Source organism: Oreochromis niloticus, linkage group LG16 (genome assembly GCF_001858045.2).
Source record: "Oreochromis niloticus isolate F11D_XX linkage group LG16, O_niloticus_UMD_NMBU, whole genome shotgun sequence".
Lineage (NCBI taxonomy): Eukaryota > Metazoa > Chordata > Actinopteri > Cichliformes > Cichlidae > Oreochromis > Oreochromis niloticus.
The window spans coordinates 11,525,129-11,544,113 of record NC_031987.2 but is presented as its reverse complement, the minus strand read 5'-3'; the positions used below and the strand labels follow the sequence as shown (position 1 = coordinate 11,544,113).

Here is an 18,985-nt window from a genome sequence, read left to right as displayed (position 1 = left end):
GGCATAACTCAGCATGTTATTCCTCAAAAAATATATATACAAAAGAGGACAAAAGAAGAAGTGGCAGATCTAAAAAACTATCTATAACAGATGAAAAGTATCTGAAACTCATGTCCTTAGGAAATAGGAACAACGTACTGTTCTCTGAAGCCTCAGCAGAAAAGTTCTCAGTGGAAGGGTGTCTGTCAAGAAGACATTCTTATGGAAACAAGACAAGACAAGACTGAGGTATGACATATTACACAAGAACTGTACTGAATCTCAGTAGATACACAGGTATTGGTGACTTACAAATCAAGATGTGAAATTTCTGGATCAAATTCATGTACAGGAGGTCAGCAGAGTGAAAGCAGTGAGTGTCTACAGCCATCTGTAAAACCCAGTCATGGTTTGAGGTTGCATTTTAGTCAGTGGCTTGTCAAAATTGATTAAAATTATGAAGGCAGAAATGTAACCTCATGATTCACCATCCAATGCCATCTGAACCGCAATAAAGAGAAGCAATAATAGAGGGCATGTGCGGTCGTCAGAAAGCTTTGGATAAGATCTGAAAACAGTCGAGGTAGGACTGTGAGCTGCACTTAAAGAGTTACACTAAATTAGTCATTGTTTAAGTTACACATATGCACACACCTACATAAACACACATCACAGTATGGCAATAATAACTCAAGAAAGTCACAATGTTGCATTTCTCTCATACCACACTGTGTTTCTTTTATTCATTGATCCTTAGTACTAATAATTTTGCATTGCAGCATAAGATGGAGTATAATACATATAAAACAGACTTTTACTTACTCTATTTTTTCCTGTAGGATTACACAACTTTGTAAATATAAAAGTACTTCTTTCACGTTTGAAAACACTAAAGCAATCTGTTTCCCATTCACTTTCAAATAACTTTAGAAAATTTTCATCTGTGGGTTCCTGCTCTCTAATATACTAGTAATCAGTTCCTTCCCATGTTGAATAAAGAAGGAAATTTAAAGATGTGCTGAAAAGGTAGAATTGGTGGGCAAAGAGTAGTGGTGACAACAACAGAGGTGTTCGCTTTCATTTTCTTCTAATAAAACAGTAACAGTATGGTTTCCCAGCTCCTGGCTAACAAGCTCAAACCCCTACAGCCCAAAACTTTCATCTTATCTAACAGCCAACCCCTAACCCCAACATCCCCCTTCAGGATCTCTCGTCTGTTCCCTTAACCCAGTGCTTCCATCCGCTAATACCGGGCTTCTGTCAATGTGAGAACTGCAAACACCTTCCCCAGGCATAGTTTTGTAGAATAATTGATTTTAAAAAAACAAAAACATATTGGTGTCATCATTTCACTTTGAATGCACATTAGAAAACCAGGCCTACATTTTATATTCATATAATGAGTCAGCTCTGTAACATTAGATGATAATGTATAATAATGACTCTCAGGGCAGTTACATCTGCTGACCTCTCTTGGGAGCTCAGCACAATTATTTACCCAGCAGAAATTCATAGAGCAAAGCTAATGCAATTCAGTCTGAGAAAGGAAGATGTAGCTTATTCAACTTATTTCCAATTAAAACCTGTGGGAAGGAGAAACAGCTATGTGGGTTTGGTTTTTTTTTAACAACTTGAAAGAACTAGGACGTGTTTTGAAAAGTAACCACTGAATGTGTGAGTGTGGCAATTACAGTACAAGCGACAAGATGGGCAGGTGTGATCACTGTTAGCCAGTGAAGTGCCTGTAGTAATATATACAGTAAGATCCCCAAAGACTCCTCTTAGCTTAGCATTCTCGCCACAGATTGTATATTTAAAAAAAAGATGACTGCTTTTAAAAATGACTATTTAAAAGCTTTAAGATTGTGAGGTTTGTTTTTCTTCAAACAAGCACGGTCACATTTGGACAGCTTTATGATTTTATGGGCACATTGCACACACACACACACAGATGTTTATTAATTAATAACATTTCACTTATTTGACTTATTTAAAAAAATTAAGAACAGACAAATGTGGGGGAGGTCACTGAGGCAGTCCTTGGTGGCAGAGCCCCTGGGGTGGATGAGGTCTGCTCTGAGTTCGTGAAGGCTCTGGATGTTGTAGGGCTGTCCTGATTGATACGCCTCTACAATGTTGCATGGAGATCAGAGGGGGTTACCGCTGGACTGGCAGACCAGGGTGGTGGTCTGGAGCTGCACCGGCCTGTTAAGCTGGAGGAGGTGGCTGGGGAGAGGGAGGTCTGGGCTTCTCTGCCCCTGCGACGCGGCCCCGCATTACAGACTTGTCGGATGGTCATTTTGTATAATTAATCACACAGCAATATATTATTATTGTCAGATAACTTGATTTCAACATTCAGGAAAGCTGAAAAACCAAAAACAAACTCAAATGTCTGAATTCATTTTATTTGATTTAGCTGATGTTATCTGAGAGGACTGCGGGAACCAGGAATCACTTAACCATGCATCTTTCATGAATAACATTAAGCCTTACTACAATATAAAGGGAAAGTTATAGAATCTTTTACACCAGTAGGGGTTGTCACAAAGAAAAAAACTTACCTTTTTTTAATTTATTTTTGGTGCCAGCCCATAAACATTTCTTTCTGCTCTCTCAGTGCTATAAGATGGGAGCAGACCCTTGGAACCAGCCTTTGGTGGCCATTCAATGAACTGTAGTGTTTATCACCTCTGATGGTTGCTGAGCCTGTGGGTGTGTTTTGTTCTCGCCCTTGCCTTAGGTACTGCCCTATTCAGCTGACTCCATTCAGTAATTAGGCCTAGGAGTAGTTAAGGTCAGGATGGGAGCACCTGAGTGTCAGAGTGTTACTCTCTTTACAGTCTGAGCTGTGTGCTTGTGGTTGTTTACTGCTCAGTGGAGCAGAGAGTGTTTTGATCATTTAACATTTCTGACCTATTATTCTTTTGACCAACTTCTAGGTTTTTGTAGTATTTCTTCCTTTAAGGCAACTAAAGTGACTTATACACTTATTAATTAAAGAAATTAAACTCTTTTTCAGTTTTTGCCTTGTTGTTTACTTTTTCACTCCGGATGTGTTCACTGTTACTTCCCCAAGATTTTCTCGGGAATGTGACAGTTCTTTGAGGTTTCAGTGAGATTCTTGTTTACTGGAAAAAACTACAGCTGTTGCTGATGTGAATGTCAATACTTTTAAAAGTATGGGCTCCCGAAAAACAAAACTTTGCATTAATTCCTACTTACTCTGTGCATTACTTACTTATTTGTAGTGTAGTCCATTATGATATCAGTCATTAGTGCGGTGTATCAATAAACAATCCAGGTGAGTGCAAAAACACAGTAAAGACATCAAGAATACCTCAATCATCTGCTTAATTATATTGTTTGTTTAGCTGATTCTTTAATTCTTTAATGTGATTTTATGGCTATAGATACTACAGTCTATAAAATCTATAAAATCATATATAATTATGGCTAAATAGCTCTCAAATATACCACACAAAGGGACCACACAGAAAACAAAATTCTAGATTGGACTGTTAGAAATACAGATTTATTGGAGGGGAATGGTGCATTCATGTGAAAGAGTACGCTTGCTAATTAAATTATTTTCTGCTGCTGAGTCTTGGCACAGTGCAGTTCATAGTTACACACTCTTTGTGCACTTTGTGTACAATAGCATGTAGTGTCTTCAGCAGCAGTTTCTCAACAATGCCAAGAGGGTAAAGATACTGAAAATGATACCTGTCTGTGTGTGTTTGCAAACCAGGTCCATCTCTGGTCGGGACTTTAAAGAAGGACTGGGCTTCTCCAAACAGCATCGCGCTCTCCTGGCAGCAACCTGAACAGACAACACTCCCGATCATTGATTACGAGGTCAAATATTATGAGAAGGTACTGAAATACTCAGTATATGATTCAAAGGGCAGATATATCACTTCTCAAGAGGAATCTGTCATGTTTCTGGTGAATTATTAAGCTCACAACATTAATTTAACAAGAAAAGGCAACTTTGTAGAACATCTCAGCAGTACAAATGTGTCATAGGAATGATTTACTGCCTGTAATATTTGTTCCCAAAAGTGATCAAAAGAGCTTACAAGCTCTCCATCACTAGAATGTGGCTGGAAGGCAGTATTTGTCACTGCTTGAAAAAATATCAATGACAAATGTATCTACCTTTTAAAACTTGGTCAAAATATTCTCCGCAATGCTGAGACTTTTGATCATCCCTCTGTTCTGCCCCACAGGAACACGAGCTGCTGAGCTACTCATCGACACGCACCAAAGCCCCCAGTGTGATTGTCTCGGGTTTAAAACCAGCAACTTGGTACGTCTTCAGCGTGCGCACCCGAACAGCTGCCGGATACAGCTCCTACTCTCCTAAATATGAATACGAAACTACAGGAGACTGTAAGTACCTCAGACCATCTACAGTACTTATTTGTTGTACTGCAGTAAGGCCAAAAAATAGGGTTTTTTGCATGACATTAATAATTTGTCATTCAGTCTGAGAAAATGGGGTTTAATATTGAAAAATACATTTTCAACTCTAAATAATGTGTTGTTTTTGTTCATCTTCAAGACGGTAAGTCAGAGATCGAAGATGCTAGTTGCAACCAGCAACTCAGGTTCAAGTGCAGTTCATGTAGCCTCAAGCAGCACCTAAGGCAGCCTACATCAGAGGCGCCACAGCAAATAATAAACCTGGATGTGAGACCACCTTCAAGTTTCCACACATAACACCTCCACTTTAATATCTCACAGCTACTAATTAGAAGTCGCCTGGTTCCCAATTAGGCACAGTTATATATATCAGAAATGTTGGTGTCAGAAGTATAGCTTTTATTTGTCAGTTCATTACAACAACATAAGCATTTTTTGTGTTGTTGTTTTATAAATATATTATATTCTTTTCCCCTCCAATCAGCCTGTAGTTACAGTTATTATAGTTCCAGATCAAGTTTGAGTTTTGTGTTTGAACATGGAATAATAGCAGCAAAATCTCTTTACAATACTGGATCTTTAAATGCCTTCTTATTTCCTATGTATATACAGTGTGGTGCAAAAGTCTTGAGTCTTGAGAGGTGTTTCCCTAAGAGCTACTAGCTAAAAACTTGGCATATCTCAGCATGCTGTGCAACAGCTCCTTATAAATCTGCAGAAACTGGAAATGTGGAAGACAAAAGAAGTGGCAGGCCTAAAAAATATCAACAGCAGATAAATGGTATCTGAAAGTCATATCCTTAAGAGACAGGAAAACACACCTGATTTGAGAAACACACCTGAGATATTCATCGGCCATTTACTTGATCCATCTACTGATCACTAAAGCCTCATCAAAAACTGTCTCAGTAGAAGGCTCGCTCTCAAGAAAGAAACCGAGGAAAATAGCTAAGGTATGCTAACATACACAAGAGGGGGACTGAAAATCATCATCATTATGCACAGAGGAGGTCATAACAGTGAATGTCTACAGCCATCTAAAACACAGAGGAGGCCCTTTCTTGATTTTGTTAAATTGTTCAAATTGATGGAATAGGAAACACATAAAAATAAAGTAAATCAAATTTCGATCCACCGTGGAATACCATCTGGAAACCATCTGATTGGCAGTGGTTTCATTTTTCAAAATGACAGTGATCCTAAACACACTGCCACTTCACCTGGATAGAAAACACATGATGGAGTAGTCATGGATTGGCCTCCCCCAAGGCAAGATCATCTTGATAGCGACCTGAACCAAATATCCAATAAAGAGCTTTGCATATCTTTCAAGAATCCTGGAGAACTATTCCTCAAGACTTAAATATTCCCATAAAATAGAGAAATGAGGGATGGCTCAATACCTTTGCATTATGCTGTAGACTTAAATATATATATATAATTCCAGAATTAGTTTAATGAAACTGGTCATTTAAGACCATACTATGTTATAGTAACATTCATGAGGAATACATGTTTCTTAAGAAAGTGAGTTTGTTCCACTTAAAATGCACCAAGGATGTATTTGTTCACTGTATACAGCTAGAAATCCCCTAAGATTTAACTACAATGTGAACATTTGGCATCTCTGCAGTGTGAATTTCATATAGGTTGAAACCACAACCCCTGAACGCCTAAAAGGTCAGAATATCACTTGCAACTGCAATCGAAAAATTGAATACAATCAACAGGGGAGTCTGACAATACAGCCTTGATGTTTGGTGTATTCTGAATCAATGTTTTCTCCCTGTGTGTATGTGTGAGTAGGTGCTTTATTGCAAGTCTACTCATAAAATACAAAGGTCCAGATGCCCTTTTATGTTGGGTCAGGTATTGTTGAGGGGTGATTTGGCTTCATAGTGGCCCTCTCCCTTCCAAAGCTGCAGAGCTTTGCTTTATCTGTGGATCAGAGAGTGCTTGGCCAAGCCTTTGTACTGCCTGGCCTTTTATCTGAAAGAAAAAAAAAAGCAGTTTTGGCCCCTGTCGCTTTCTCCTTCTGTGTCAGACTGTCTGTCTGCCTGTCAGTTACTGTCACCGCAATAGGTTTTCCATCCGTCTGTGTATCTGTCTGTCACTTCTGTCATCCCTTTCCTCACCTTGCATTTTTCATCCCCTCCTCTGCCACCCCTCTCTCCCCGTGCACACCTCATTACAGCAGCATCAGTCCAACACATCTGTTTAGTTAGTGATGTGAACCTTAGGACTAGGAAAATTGCCTTGTGTCATGTGACCACCGCCACTTTCACTCTACCATCCCCTAAATAGACTGTAATTATTTTTATCAACCAAAACACACACATTCTCGACAACCTCCGTTCACATATGTGCTCTTGGCTCTATTCACACACCCACTTAATGTATTAACCCACATGAGGCTCACTCTTTGGGCTAGCGACCACGCACCCAGATCTCCAATTCATATTCATTAAGCATGAAATATTATAGAAATAAGTTTGGTAATAGCAATCATCTTTCAATTATCTGGGATTCGTTAGCCTTGTGACAAGACACAGAAAAGGGAAAATCATGAATATCAAATGGGTCCAATTTAACCAAATGTTCATGGACTAAATCACAATTTCATGAATGAATAATATTAATTAAACAGCAGCAGGCAAATGAATCATTCCCGTATGAAAGCTAACAGAGGGTTTTCTTGCATTATGCAGAGCAGATCAAACATGTCTCCTAATATCTACCTATCAAGAAAGCTTACATGGTCTATGCATACTACACTGATGATAAGAAATAATGAAGATGATGTTGAATGATTGTTTTGCTGAAGTCCTCTCACTTCCCTCTTATTTGTCCATGTTTGTTTTTATCTTTTTTAAGCGCTTTTACTCCCCTTTCCATGTTCCTAACATGATGATGTTATTTTACTTTTCCCCACATAATGTCTCTGCCCAGCACATATTTTCCTTCTCATCTCATTTTCTTTCCTGCTATTTCTTTTACCTTCAGCCTCCAACATGGCTTCTGATCAAGGCCAGGTGTTAGTGATCGTCACAGCAGCGGTTGGTGGCTTTACACTTCTTGTCATCCTCACTCTCTTCCTCCTCATCACTGGAAGGTAAGATGGATATACTTATCCTGGTTTTATTCAGAGTGAATATTTCACTGCATGGTTAGTTTCAACTGACATCCACTCTTGTCTGTGTATTAAGTGGAAATAACACTTTAAAAGTCAGTTGGCTGGTGTTGTCTGTGCTTCAAAGGTAGATATGGTAATCCCAGAATTCATTCTTCCTATTGGTTAGAGTATTTGGTTTCACTGTGCAGATATCAGTGCAGTGTAGAAGCCCCAAAAGACGTTCGTGTAAAGTTTTGCAGCCACAATGTCCACGGTGGCAAGTGGGAAGTTTTGATAAGTGTGCTGACCAAAGTCATGGTTTGTGCCCTATTTATCTGTCATATATATTTAATAGACTCCAATTTGTTCATGCAAACAGAGAGTCCTCTTCACACACTAAGGTTAATTATGGAGTTCCGCAGGGTTCTGTGCTAGGACCAGTTCTGTTTGTCTAATATTAAAATGTGTTTAATGATTTGAAACATTTAAGTGTGACAAACGTGCAAAAACAATTTCACATATTTCATATATTCAGCCCTCAGTGATCTGAACATTTACAAAATGTCATCTCAGGCTTCAGGCTGCAGGATTCAGCCTACAAATAGTTAAGGAGGAGGAATACTTCACTTGTTACCGTTAGTGAAGTATGTCGAAAGGTAACCAGGCGTCTTTAACAGCAGACAATTTGGCTTGTCATGACAGGAAAAGTACAAGTGCAGTTAATACTGTTAGGGACGTCTCTGATCCATTTAAGTATGACTGTAATGATTCATTTAAGTATGACTGTAATGATCCATTTAAGTATAACTGTAAGCTTCAAAATTCCTTACAGTAATGTATGTGCTCAATATTTCCGCAGGGCATTGGCACCGCCTTTCACTACATTTGCTTCAGCAATTACCTTTAGACACAGAATACCACTAAAACCAAGAGAAGGGAAAGACATATCAACGAATTATAGGGTTATATATCGTTTGTGTGCACTTATTTTAAGAACAAAAGTGTGAATTTGTGTAGAAGCCTTTGCTTTTATAGTGATTTAAATAATTAAGCAATTTTCAGTTTCAATTTTGTATTAAATTGATAATCATGAGTTTTTGAACAAACTAAATTTCTAATCAGTTTTGCCAGTGTATCACATTACATTAGGTACACTAATAATTCAGTCAAAGCACCAAATATATTAGAGGAAACAGATACACAGACAGACACATGCAAAGGAAGAAGGAAAAAAGGTAAATCAGTTGTCTGCCCTAACGTTAAAGATACACATTCAAGTATAGTATGTGGGCAGATGCACAGGTGTGTAACTCTGCATCAACAACACTTTCAAGACTATTTCTGAAGTGTGGAAAGCTAGATCTAGAAGCTAAATAATTTTCAGTTTCACTGTGAAGATACTGATCAAAAAAATAAATAGAATTGCTCACAAAAAGTGAAATATTTAACATCACAAATATATCTTCTGTTTGCAACTAACACACATCCATTTAATATTGATGTTGATCTCGCCAACATTTATGGAGACCATTTTTAAAAAGGAGTTTTGCATCTTTTGAGTAATCAAACAATACAAACCTGTGGTTCCATTCACATGTAAATGACAACAATATAATAGCTCCTGGTAGTAAAACAATGGATTGATCTCCATTGATACAAATTAATTAAATCAAATAAATAACAGATCAAGACAGCTAATATTTCTCTAAGAAATAATCTTTGGTAACACACAGAGTCTGGATAATTTACTACACCCACAGAGTTCTAAAGACAAATACCAAAATTTGAATTTGGATTTAAAACATCTACAACAGCGATGACCTGTTTTGTCTAAAATAAGAGGTGGAAATGAAGCAAGATAAGCAAGAGTGCATTATTAACATTCTGACACCTTGACAGCAAAATAACTGTTTAAAAATTGTATTTTTTGTATTTTAGTTATAAAGATGCTGAAGATTTTCTCAGTCACATTTGCTGGTAGCAGTGATATAGGCTCCCAGATTGAATTTTTGAGACACGCTGTCCGATCAGATTGGAAATCAAAAGTGTTTACAGTCAGACTGAATTGGAGTAAAAGGCGGACTGCCATAGAGGGAGGAAGATGAGATATCATTTAAAATATAGCGAACAACACACATCATCAGAATATCTCTGCAGAGAGACATTGATAGTGTTGCAGTGGGTTATCTACGTGAAAAATCCCAGAAATAACAAATGAAAAAATACAGGTATAAAGGGAAGTACAATGCTTCTCAGGCTGCAAATCTCATCTTTTGCACCTTGTTTTTTTTGTATTCGTCACCAATTGCCTGATAAACTGATTATCTTTCACACAATTGCACAGTTTTTAATATGTAAAGATCCATTAGACTGTTTTCTCTTAAGTAGACTGATACTTTTTATATAACACCTTTCTACTCTAGCTGAATACACAAAGTACTTCTAACTAAAAGCCTCATTTACAAGTGCTGTATTCAATGCCTTAAGCACTTCCCTACTATGACAGACACAGAGTGGACGCAATATCTTGGCCAACAATCCTTCATTACATAAACTGGGAGGACCCGAGGATCGAACCACCAACATTTCCATTTGTAGACAACCAACCGGCTTGGTGGGCTGTGGTTCACAACTCAGACGCTCCTGAGCCAAAGCACCCCAAGCCTACAGGGACTGGTATTAATGGGCACTTTTCCATTCAAGTAATATAACATGAGCCACGCGTACTTAGCTTTCTAGATCAGCAGAGATCTGGTGTGCGGAGGGTATGAGCCATAACACCCTGAGCATATGTAGTGTAAATGTACACTACAATATACCCCTAACATTACTGCAGCTGACTGGTGTCCCACCAAGAAGGCATTTGACAATAGGAATGCTGGATGGGATTTGGTTTCAGTGGACAAAAATGTCTGTTGTGTTTGATGTCTTTGGACACGAGCTCAATCAAAATACTCCAAGTTAATGATTTTCATCAAAGATTTCCCACAATTCCTTTTAATGGGGCTGACAATGAATTAGATACCTAGCGATATTGGTCTCCGGATATCTAAGTGATTTATTTATTTTTTTGCCCAGTGCTTGCCGTCATAAATAAAGAAGTGTAAGACAGACATGGGAACAGAGCGCAGCCTCACACTTTTATACACACTTCTCCCTGGTTTGTGTGCAACAAAACAATCTTTTAATGATCCAAATGAAAAACACGTGTGGGTATAGCGGTGGTGTGCAGGGCCTTTATGTTTGAGCTTAAGTAACCCCTCGGGACCCAATAGTAATGTTTATGAAGATTTAACAAAGTGCAAAGACAAAACAAAACACACACCATAATTGCTTAATTCACTCAGCACTGACTCAGAAGTCAATGTGAGCTGATTTAACATGCAGGTGGTGTTTTTAGTTTCCTTAACACTATTGTCCTTAGCTTCTACCCGGCTTTAGAAGCACATGCTTTAAATGCCTTTAAAGCGTCTGGATGGAATGTGTGGACCCGGGACGTTTTTATTATCTAAACCTGCTCCTTTGACCTGATATTTCCTAATGCATTTCTTAATCTCTTACACTCATAGTTTCATCAGAAAGCTTTAATTCAGATCCAAGACATGGACATGTTTCCGCTGTGCTTCAAATTCATTTTGACTGGGAAAAATTATTGGAACTTTTAGAGACTGCAACTTGTACTTGAACTCTTCATCCTGGTTGCCAGAGGACTGCAACCATGAACTTCATAGATATTAGTTTATATTTTCAGTTTTTTATGTTAGATGTGCAGTGAATACCTTTATTGTTGGTTTCATTTAAATGCAAAAGTCCACAAAGTCCAAGTTTAACAGCTGACATTTAAAGCATATTTTGTATTTTGGTAGTTGTGATCTCTGTTTGTAGGAGGATACTTTATTTAAGATGGCATGCACAAACTAGGTGCAAGAGTTAAAGCAAACCCTTTAAACTTTTTGAATTGTAGTACAAGAAGACCTTTTTTTACCTGAATTTGTCTAATAGCAGTCACAACAGCAGTTGGAGTGTTTTTTGACTCCATCACAAGCTATCATATCTGCGTCCCGCTGCCCTGTGTAGGAGGAACTTTCACTCTCTTTCAGTTTCAAAAAAGCTCCAAAAGTACTTGAGCTGCCTGGAAAAGATGGGAGCTTTCAGTCATACGCCTCTCATAGATGTAAGGTTGTAGAGGACTTGCTGTATGATGAGTGTTTAACACCTGGCTGGCCTAAAAGCTTCCTAAATTTACATCTATGTTTGCTTTCTGCTTATGCTAGATTTGAAGAGTGGGAGCTTCTATGAGAATGAAGGTGTCATGATTACACAGATGTAGCCTACCTGAAGAGTTTTGCACTACATCGCTGCAATGTTTTTTAATCATTTTCTTCATATTTCCTTTAATCCATCCTTCCTTTTGTACCCTTTGTAGCCTCTGCAGCAGAGGGGTGCACTGCGGTGAGGTGACTGTGAGGGATGTTAGGGTAAGAGAGGAGTGGTTTGAATTACACTGATGCTTTGATTAGGGCTCTGAGCAAGGTTGTTTTACTGAGGTGTGTGGGTGGGTAAAGTGCTTTTGAATATGCGTGTGTGAATATGTACTCTAACAATGTTCGACAGGGCAGAGAACAGTGGAAGAAGCCAAGGTCTTTGTGTGTGATAGCCGTTATTGTGTGTGTGTGTGTGTGTGGCCTCCTTACAACATGAAAGCCGGTGAGACAGAAGGATAGGCGGATAAAGGGGATCAGAGGACAGGACTGGAAAAGACTGATAAAGGCACATGCCACCATTTCTTTAATGAACAGCTTGACCTCATCAGCAGAGGTCAACAGTAGCTTTCCAAATCCCCTTCTTGTCCTCTCTGCCACTGTTACCCGCCATGTTATCTGGTCTGTCTATCAGTGTCCAGGATCCCACAGACTTCACTTAGCCGAAGCCCAGTCTGGCAACCTGTGGCTCACAGCCCTCTGACACCTGCTCTAATCTGGCAACCCGGATTATGTTAAGTCTTCAAAGAGAAGAAGGCTCATATGTGATCACATGAACCCACACACACTTGCGGGAGCAAGCGCCAACACTTTCTCCTCTACTGCACTGTCTGCATTTTCACCCCAAACTTATTCAGTCACAGCCTGCATTATCCTTTCAGTTAGCCTGGCCTCTCTGTCATTCTGGGGAGGTTGTTTTTGTTGATTAGAATAGTTACTGAGGCAGCACCTCTGCCTCACATCACATTTGAGACAGAGAAAATGTATTATTTAAAAAAAAAAATTGAAGTCTCCTGCATAATTCATGTGGCTGCTGATCCAGCTGAAGCTGTGGAGAAAAAAAAAGACAGCCATGAAGAAGACATCAACTTCTCCCGATTCTTAAAACTGCAATAATCAATAATCTGATTTGAACAATTTATCATGTCTATCTGCTACAAATAGGTGTCACGTGGAAGCAACATAGGCCTATAGAATATCTGACTGCAGCTCCTGTCTGCTAGCCGAATAAAGTTTTTTTTGTTCATGATGTTTCCTCAGTTCAATATGTAGCAGTGTGAACTTCATTTGTATTTCACATGGCTGTATATACATACAGTAATACAGGATAGGAGCAAGTGTAGGAGTAAGTGTGACCACCTCTGTAAAAGCAGTCAATTTGACAGTTTGCAGGTCTGGAGCATTCAGGTGTGTAGTAACACAATGCCACAGTCTTCCCAAGAGTTGACATCTCAGCACATTCAACCCAAGGTCAGATCAGACCATGTAATGCTTAAAGTAACTGCAAAAAAAGCTAAGAGCTACATCTGTCAGATTGCAGAAATTTATGACAGTACAATTAGAAAAAGACTGAATAAGTTTGACTTGTTTGGAAGTGTTGCTAGGAGAAAGCATATTTTCTTTAAACAGAGTGTTGGTGGCACTGCAGCTTAGGTTTACAAAGTTGCATCTGAACAAGTAGAACAAAAGTGAAAAAATGTTATTTGTACAGATGACACCAAAGTGGAGATGTCTGCCATCCAGTGCCACAATTGGTGGAAACACATCATGTAAGGACAAATATTTCATACCAGTTATTAAGCACGGCACTGGAGAGGTGATGATTTGGGCTTGTTTTGCAGCCACAGTATATGAGCACCTTGCAGTCAACCATGAACTTTCTCTCTGTACCAAATATTCTAGAGCCAAATGTGACATAATCTCTTCAACAGTTAAAGTAAATCTACAACAGATTTACAGTGTTGCAAAGTTGAAATGCTGTGGTGGCGCTGTGCATCCACAAATGGGCCCACAAACCTCAATGAACTGATGCAACTAAATAAGAGTGGGTCAAAATTCCACCACAATGATGTGTGAGACTGATAAAATCATACACAAAACCCTTATATAAGTTATTCCTGCTAAAGGTTGTTGGTTCTACAAGCTATTGAATCGTGGAGTGTACTTAGTTTTTTTGTTTTTGTGTAGCATAAAATCTCGTGAAAACATCAAAGACAGCTACCATATACTGTATATAATGTTTCTGGTCAGTTGAAAGATATCAGATATTATTTTTATTTATTTAGTTATTAATTTATTTTGTAGCTTTTACTGGCCCCTGCAAAAATGTATTGGTAGTTTGCAAAAATCTTGTGCTGTAGAATCATTCAATATGAATGTTATTCTTAAGGATTTATCAGGACAACAATGATAGTATATATGTGGCATTTAAAGTCAAACAAATGAGCCAAAAGAGGATTAAAGGTTCATAAAGCTGTAGAGACAGTAAAAAAAATCATTAGAGGTGATCTTTTAAAGAAGTTCATCTGATTTAATGTTGTAGGTTTAAATGTTAGAGTCATTTTTTACAGCCTTAATAGACTTTCGCAAATTTCTAGCGATAACTAATTTTTTTTTCCCCTGAGTTTCACCTCGGTATTTTTGGCAATTCTTTTTATTATTTATTATTATATATAAGTGTTTGTTTATTTGATCTGTGTCACTTAAAATTCCCAAAAGCAGGATTTGCTTTGTTCTCATTCCTGATGAATTTAAGTAGTCAGGAAGTATTGTATATTCGTAATTTATCACTAGTTAATTTAGACAAGAAATATAGTATACTGTTGAGGACTGGGGCATAAATATTCAATGTGGCTCACCTTGGAAGGCTAGAATATGTAAAGATATATTAAATATAGTAGCCTTTACTCAACACAGGCCTATATTTTAAATTCTTTGCTTTTATTTCAGTGCATTTTTACTCAGGGAAAATTACCCAGTACTCCTTCCATCTCTCCCTAGATGTCTGTGTGGAACTAAATGGTTGCAGCTGTTTCTAATTACTGTCTTTCTATGACTTATTTATCAAACTCTTTGGTATATTAAGATTTTTGCCGCCTTTTGTTGTCTTGGGCGTAATGGGGAAGTAATGACTATACCGCATAATAATAAGAGTAGTACACAAACTTGAAGGAAAGCCAGCTTATGAACTTGCACTGTAATCTGTTTATTATTGTTATGTTAATATTAGCATGTGATTTTAGTTGTGTTGTGTATATTTAAGCTCAAACAAGTCCCAGAGCAGCAGAAAAAAAACAAAAACATGCAGTTCCATCATGTCCTGCTGGAATTGGGACAAGCTGCAGACCTCTGTCACTCACCACCACCAACTCCATCTCCAGGAGGGAGATAGCATCTCCCTCCTGGACCACAGTGGTGTGGAGGCGCAGGGCTGAGAGAGGCAGACAAGTCTACGGCAGTGACAGTCAAGCGAGGACTCTCCTCCGAAGTGACAGTGTGACTGTGAGAGCTCTCTGTTCCTGCTTCTGTTCTGTCTCTGTTGGGGGTTTGGGTCAAGCCTCTGGGCTCTGCTCTTCTACTTTGTTGCTTCTCATTTAAAGGATAGCTGTGGTGAATTTTCTGCCTCGCTCCGCAGAGGTATTTTTGCAGCACTGTTTGTCTCTTTGTTTGCTTTTCAGCGAGATTTTGCAAAAGCTACCAGGATAAATTTACTGGAAGAAAAAAAAGGATGAAAGTTGCATTTTGATGGTGATTTGGATTAGTATTAAAAAGAAACAAAGAAAAAGGCAAAAAATAAGGCCTTGGTGGAAGAGGAGCTTTCACAGTAGCCTTTTAGATTTGTAGATTTTTCTTATTGTTAGCAAATCCTTTGAAAAGACCAAACCCAACAATGAACTGATCTAACTAGCAAATGTCTTTGTAACAAAAGCCTGATGAAGCTCATTAATCATTTTCTTCATTTCAAAAATATACAGGGAAATATAAAAAATAAACAAATTCAGCCTTTCGAACATGCTCTTTGGTAATAAATAAAACATTTGAATAAACAGCAACCTTTTAATAAGCATGAGACTCTAGTTTTGTCACTTTTACTCTTCTTGCATGCTGCGTGACTGTAAGAAACAGGCAATAGAGTTCTATATTCTAATAAATGATGAAATATGAGAAAATTTATTAGGGGATACACCAGCGGGACCAAGAGCCCCTCATGCACATGGCCATTAATTAAGCCCTCTACTGCAAGATGTGTTTTAAAATTCATCAGCGATACATCCTCTGAGAGAACTCCAAGCACCTTTTAATTTTTTATATAACTATTTTTTACCTCACTGCTCCTCTCACACTGTGCCACCTCCACCTCTCACGCAACCACGTGCTTCACGGGTAGCAGTGCCATGTTTAAATGAATCCATTACTCCGTTTTTAAATAACAGTGAGCCGTTTTAATGGCCGACGGTGCTTCGGCATAAGGTGCTTCAGAAAAGGGATGACTTTACCAAAATCATTATATTCTCCCTCGGATATTTTTAAATTATAACTTTATAGATAGTTTTATGTAACTATTTAATTGTTAAAAAGTCAGTACTTTAACAGTTTGGATGCTGTTTTAATGGCTGTTTTAATGCTTTACTGCAGCCAGCTTCAGTTGCTGCTTGTTTGTAGGTCTCTCTCCCTTCAGCTTTGTCTCGAGTAATTCAAAAGGATTCACTGTTTGACTGGGATGAAGTGACTGACTTGCCCGTTGAACGTGTTCTCCTCCATGCAATGCCTCCACTGTGAAATCCTGTCCAACCAGTTGGATCTGCCGTTAGTTGAATCTGAGCAGAGAGTATAGCCCTGTACCCTTCAGAATTCATCCTGCTATTTCTATAAGCACTCAAATTATCAGTAACCACTAGGGGCCTGGTTACACTGGTAGCCATGGACATGCCCATGCCATAGCATTGATGTTTTGATCTAATCTTGAGTGTAACCAGTTCTTTGTATCTTGTTCTAAACCCTCTGTATTTCCATTCATGAAGGTGCCTCTTGACTGTGGACTAGTCATCTTATGTGGTTTTTCAGGGCATTTGGTTTTCAGTGCATTCTTTCTGAGAAAGTTCCTGATTGTTCAGCACTTGGAGTAACTTCAGATCTTTTATCTGCCATGAAATATAAGTAAATGGGCTTCATCTAGCCATCAAACTGAGCTACTAATAATTGAGGGCTGCATATTAAAATTATTTCCTAAACAGTTAATGCAGTTGTTTTATTAACCCCCCTGAAAGTCTGCCCTGCAATCATCTCTTGATTGTATGATTTAGAATCTGCTTTGGTGGTGTAAAGAGGCAGAAATTATTAAAAATCATGTTATTTTTGCAAAGTCTTACAGAACTAACTCTAACCCTCAATGACATTTTCATGCATTACATTATTTTACTGGCAAGCCAAAGACATAACTCCCTCAGCAGCCATCTTTCAGTGCACTACAAAACTATTTTCTCTCAAGCATAACTTTATAGCAAACCTTTGTTGCCAATTCATCATTTCACACTCAGTACCTCAATACCATGCAATTTTTTCAGACCTGTCCATATTCAGCACTTTGCCATAAATATAACTCAGAAAAAGTTCCTTTGTGGTTTTTTTGGATTTTTGATTTCAGAGTAACATCCAAGTATCTATTTGGATAAAGTCTTCTGTGGTCTTTTGCAGATGCTGTCATCTAATCTCTCAGCTTTTCAGACTTTCTTGGCAGCAGCTCTTTATCTGTTGTTGGCTGTCTCTCAGTCTGTCAGTGCCCAGATAAACTCTCCCACAAACACACTCACACACACAGGAGGACGAGAGATTTTACGTAGTTTTTTATTTCCAACAGTAGAATGTAGAGAAAACTTTTAATTTTCTTTGTTTCTTTCGGTTAAGAGTCATCGCGTGTAGTTCTCACTGAACCAGATGTCACTTTTCTTTCCATTTTCTCACAAATTGTGAATTGCGTGTGTGTCTCTCACATTATATTTTTTAGCTGCAGAGCCAATCCCCAGAATGAGATGAAACCACCTCCGTCTTTATTTTATCAGCAGACAATCTAACCTAACTCAGAGCCAGACTACGTATGTCTCTGAACATTTATTTCAAATGATAAGCTGCAATGATGAAACAATCTGGTGCTGTGGGGTTATTTTAGTTGTTAGCTGTATAAGCTAGAATTTTGCCTCATTGTGCTGGTGTTTGACCCCGCTCACTGCAGTGTTTTTAAACAGAAAATGTTGAGGAGAGAGTCTAAAACTGATCATCTTTCAACCTGCGCATATGTTTGAGTATGTAAAAAAAGATGAGACAGGAACAATCATTTTAAGTTGTCAGTAATTGTTTGGGAATTTTTTTGTTGTTGCTTTTTGCTGCTTGAAAAAGTTGCACATAAGAACTCAAAACACCAACATTACGCACGGAGCTCCGTGACTTGTGTTGTTTATATCAAGCTGTTTTTGCAGACGCTTACCGGTAACTGTGAATAAGGGCCAGATTGTGCAGCACATAACTTGATGGTGATTGTGAGAAGTAGATGGGGATGTGTAATTCAGCATGATCCAGAGAGCACTATAAAATGATAACAATACCACAATCTATTTTGGGAGTAGCCTAAAGACATGAGAATTGGTTAGAGCAAGATTATGTAACCGCTGAAAGAAGCAAGCATCCCTTTCTTAAACAAATGAAAAGTAATTGTGTTAGAGTAGCATGATCCTTTATCATGCTCAGAGAAGCATTTTAATGGTTTTATCAAAAAAGTAACACAAAACACAAATCCACACTTTTGTGGTTTTCTACCTGTTGTCCAGTCAAAATTTGTCAGGAACCCCATCTGATTATATGTAATTTAATGCAAGGGGTATGCAAGGGATTTAAATCACACGATTGGTTAACGCGTTAAGCCCAAATCACGGTTTGGGTTCACAAACGAGCTTTCACGAGTAAGGCACGTTTAAAATGCAAACTTCTCTCTGTGGTTACCATGGTTACGGGTCACTGGTTATCAGGGTTACACGTCAACCAATAGGAATGAGACCAGCACTTTTGTCCGTGATTTCATCGCCTGTTTCAGACTTAAGAGAAAATTAAGGCAAAGAGGTACTCAAGCATTACAATGTAAATATTCCATTGGTATGTGATAACATGGGAGTGAGAGATGGTCACCAGTAGTTCCACTGACTAGTGTATTTAC

At 38.4% G+C, this 18,985-nt stretch overlaps 1 protein-coding gene across 1 annotated transcript in view; it reads left to right on the top strand.

The window, feature by feature from the left end:
* epha6 (eph receptor A6) overlaps positions 1 to 18,985 on the top strand; it is a 174,746-nt gene that overhangs the window by 134,880 nt on the left and 20,881 nt on the right. The window contains exons 6-8 of the mRNA XM_005451964.4: positions 3,731 to 3,855; positions 4,212 to 4,374; positions 7,411 to 7,519. Coding sequence (XP_005452021.1) covers positions 3,731 to 3,855; positions 4,212 to 4,374; positions 7,411 to 7,519 — 397 coding nt within the window. The remainder of the gene's footprint in view (positions 1 to 3,730; positions 3,856 to 4,211; positions 4,375 to 7,410; positions 7,520 to 18,985) is intronic.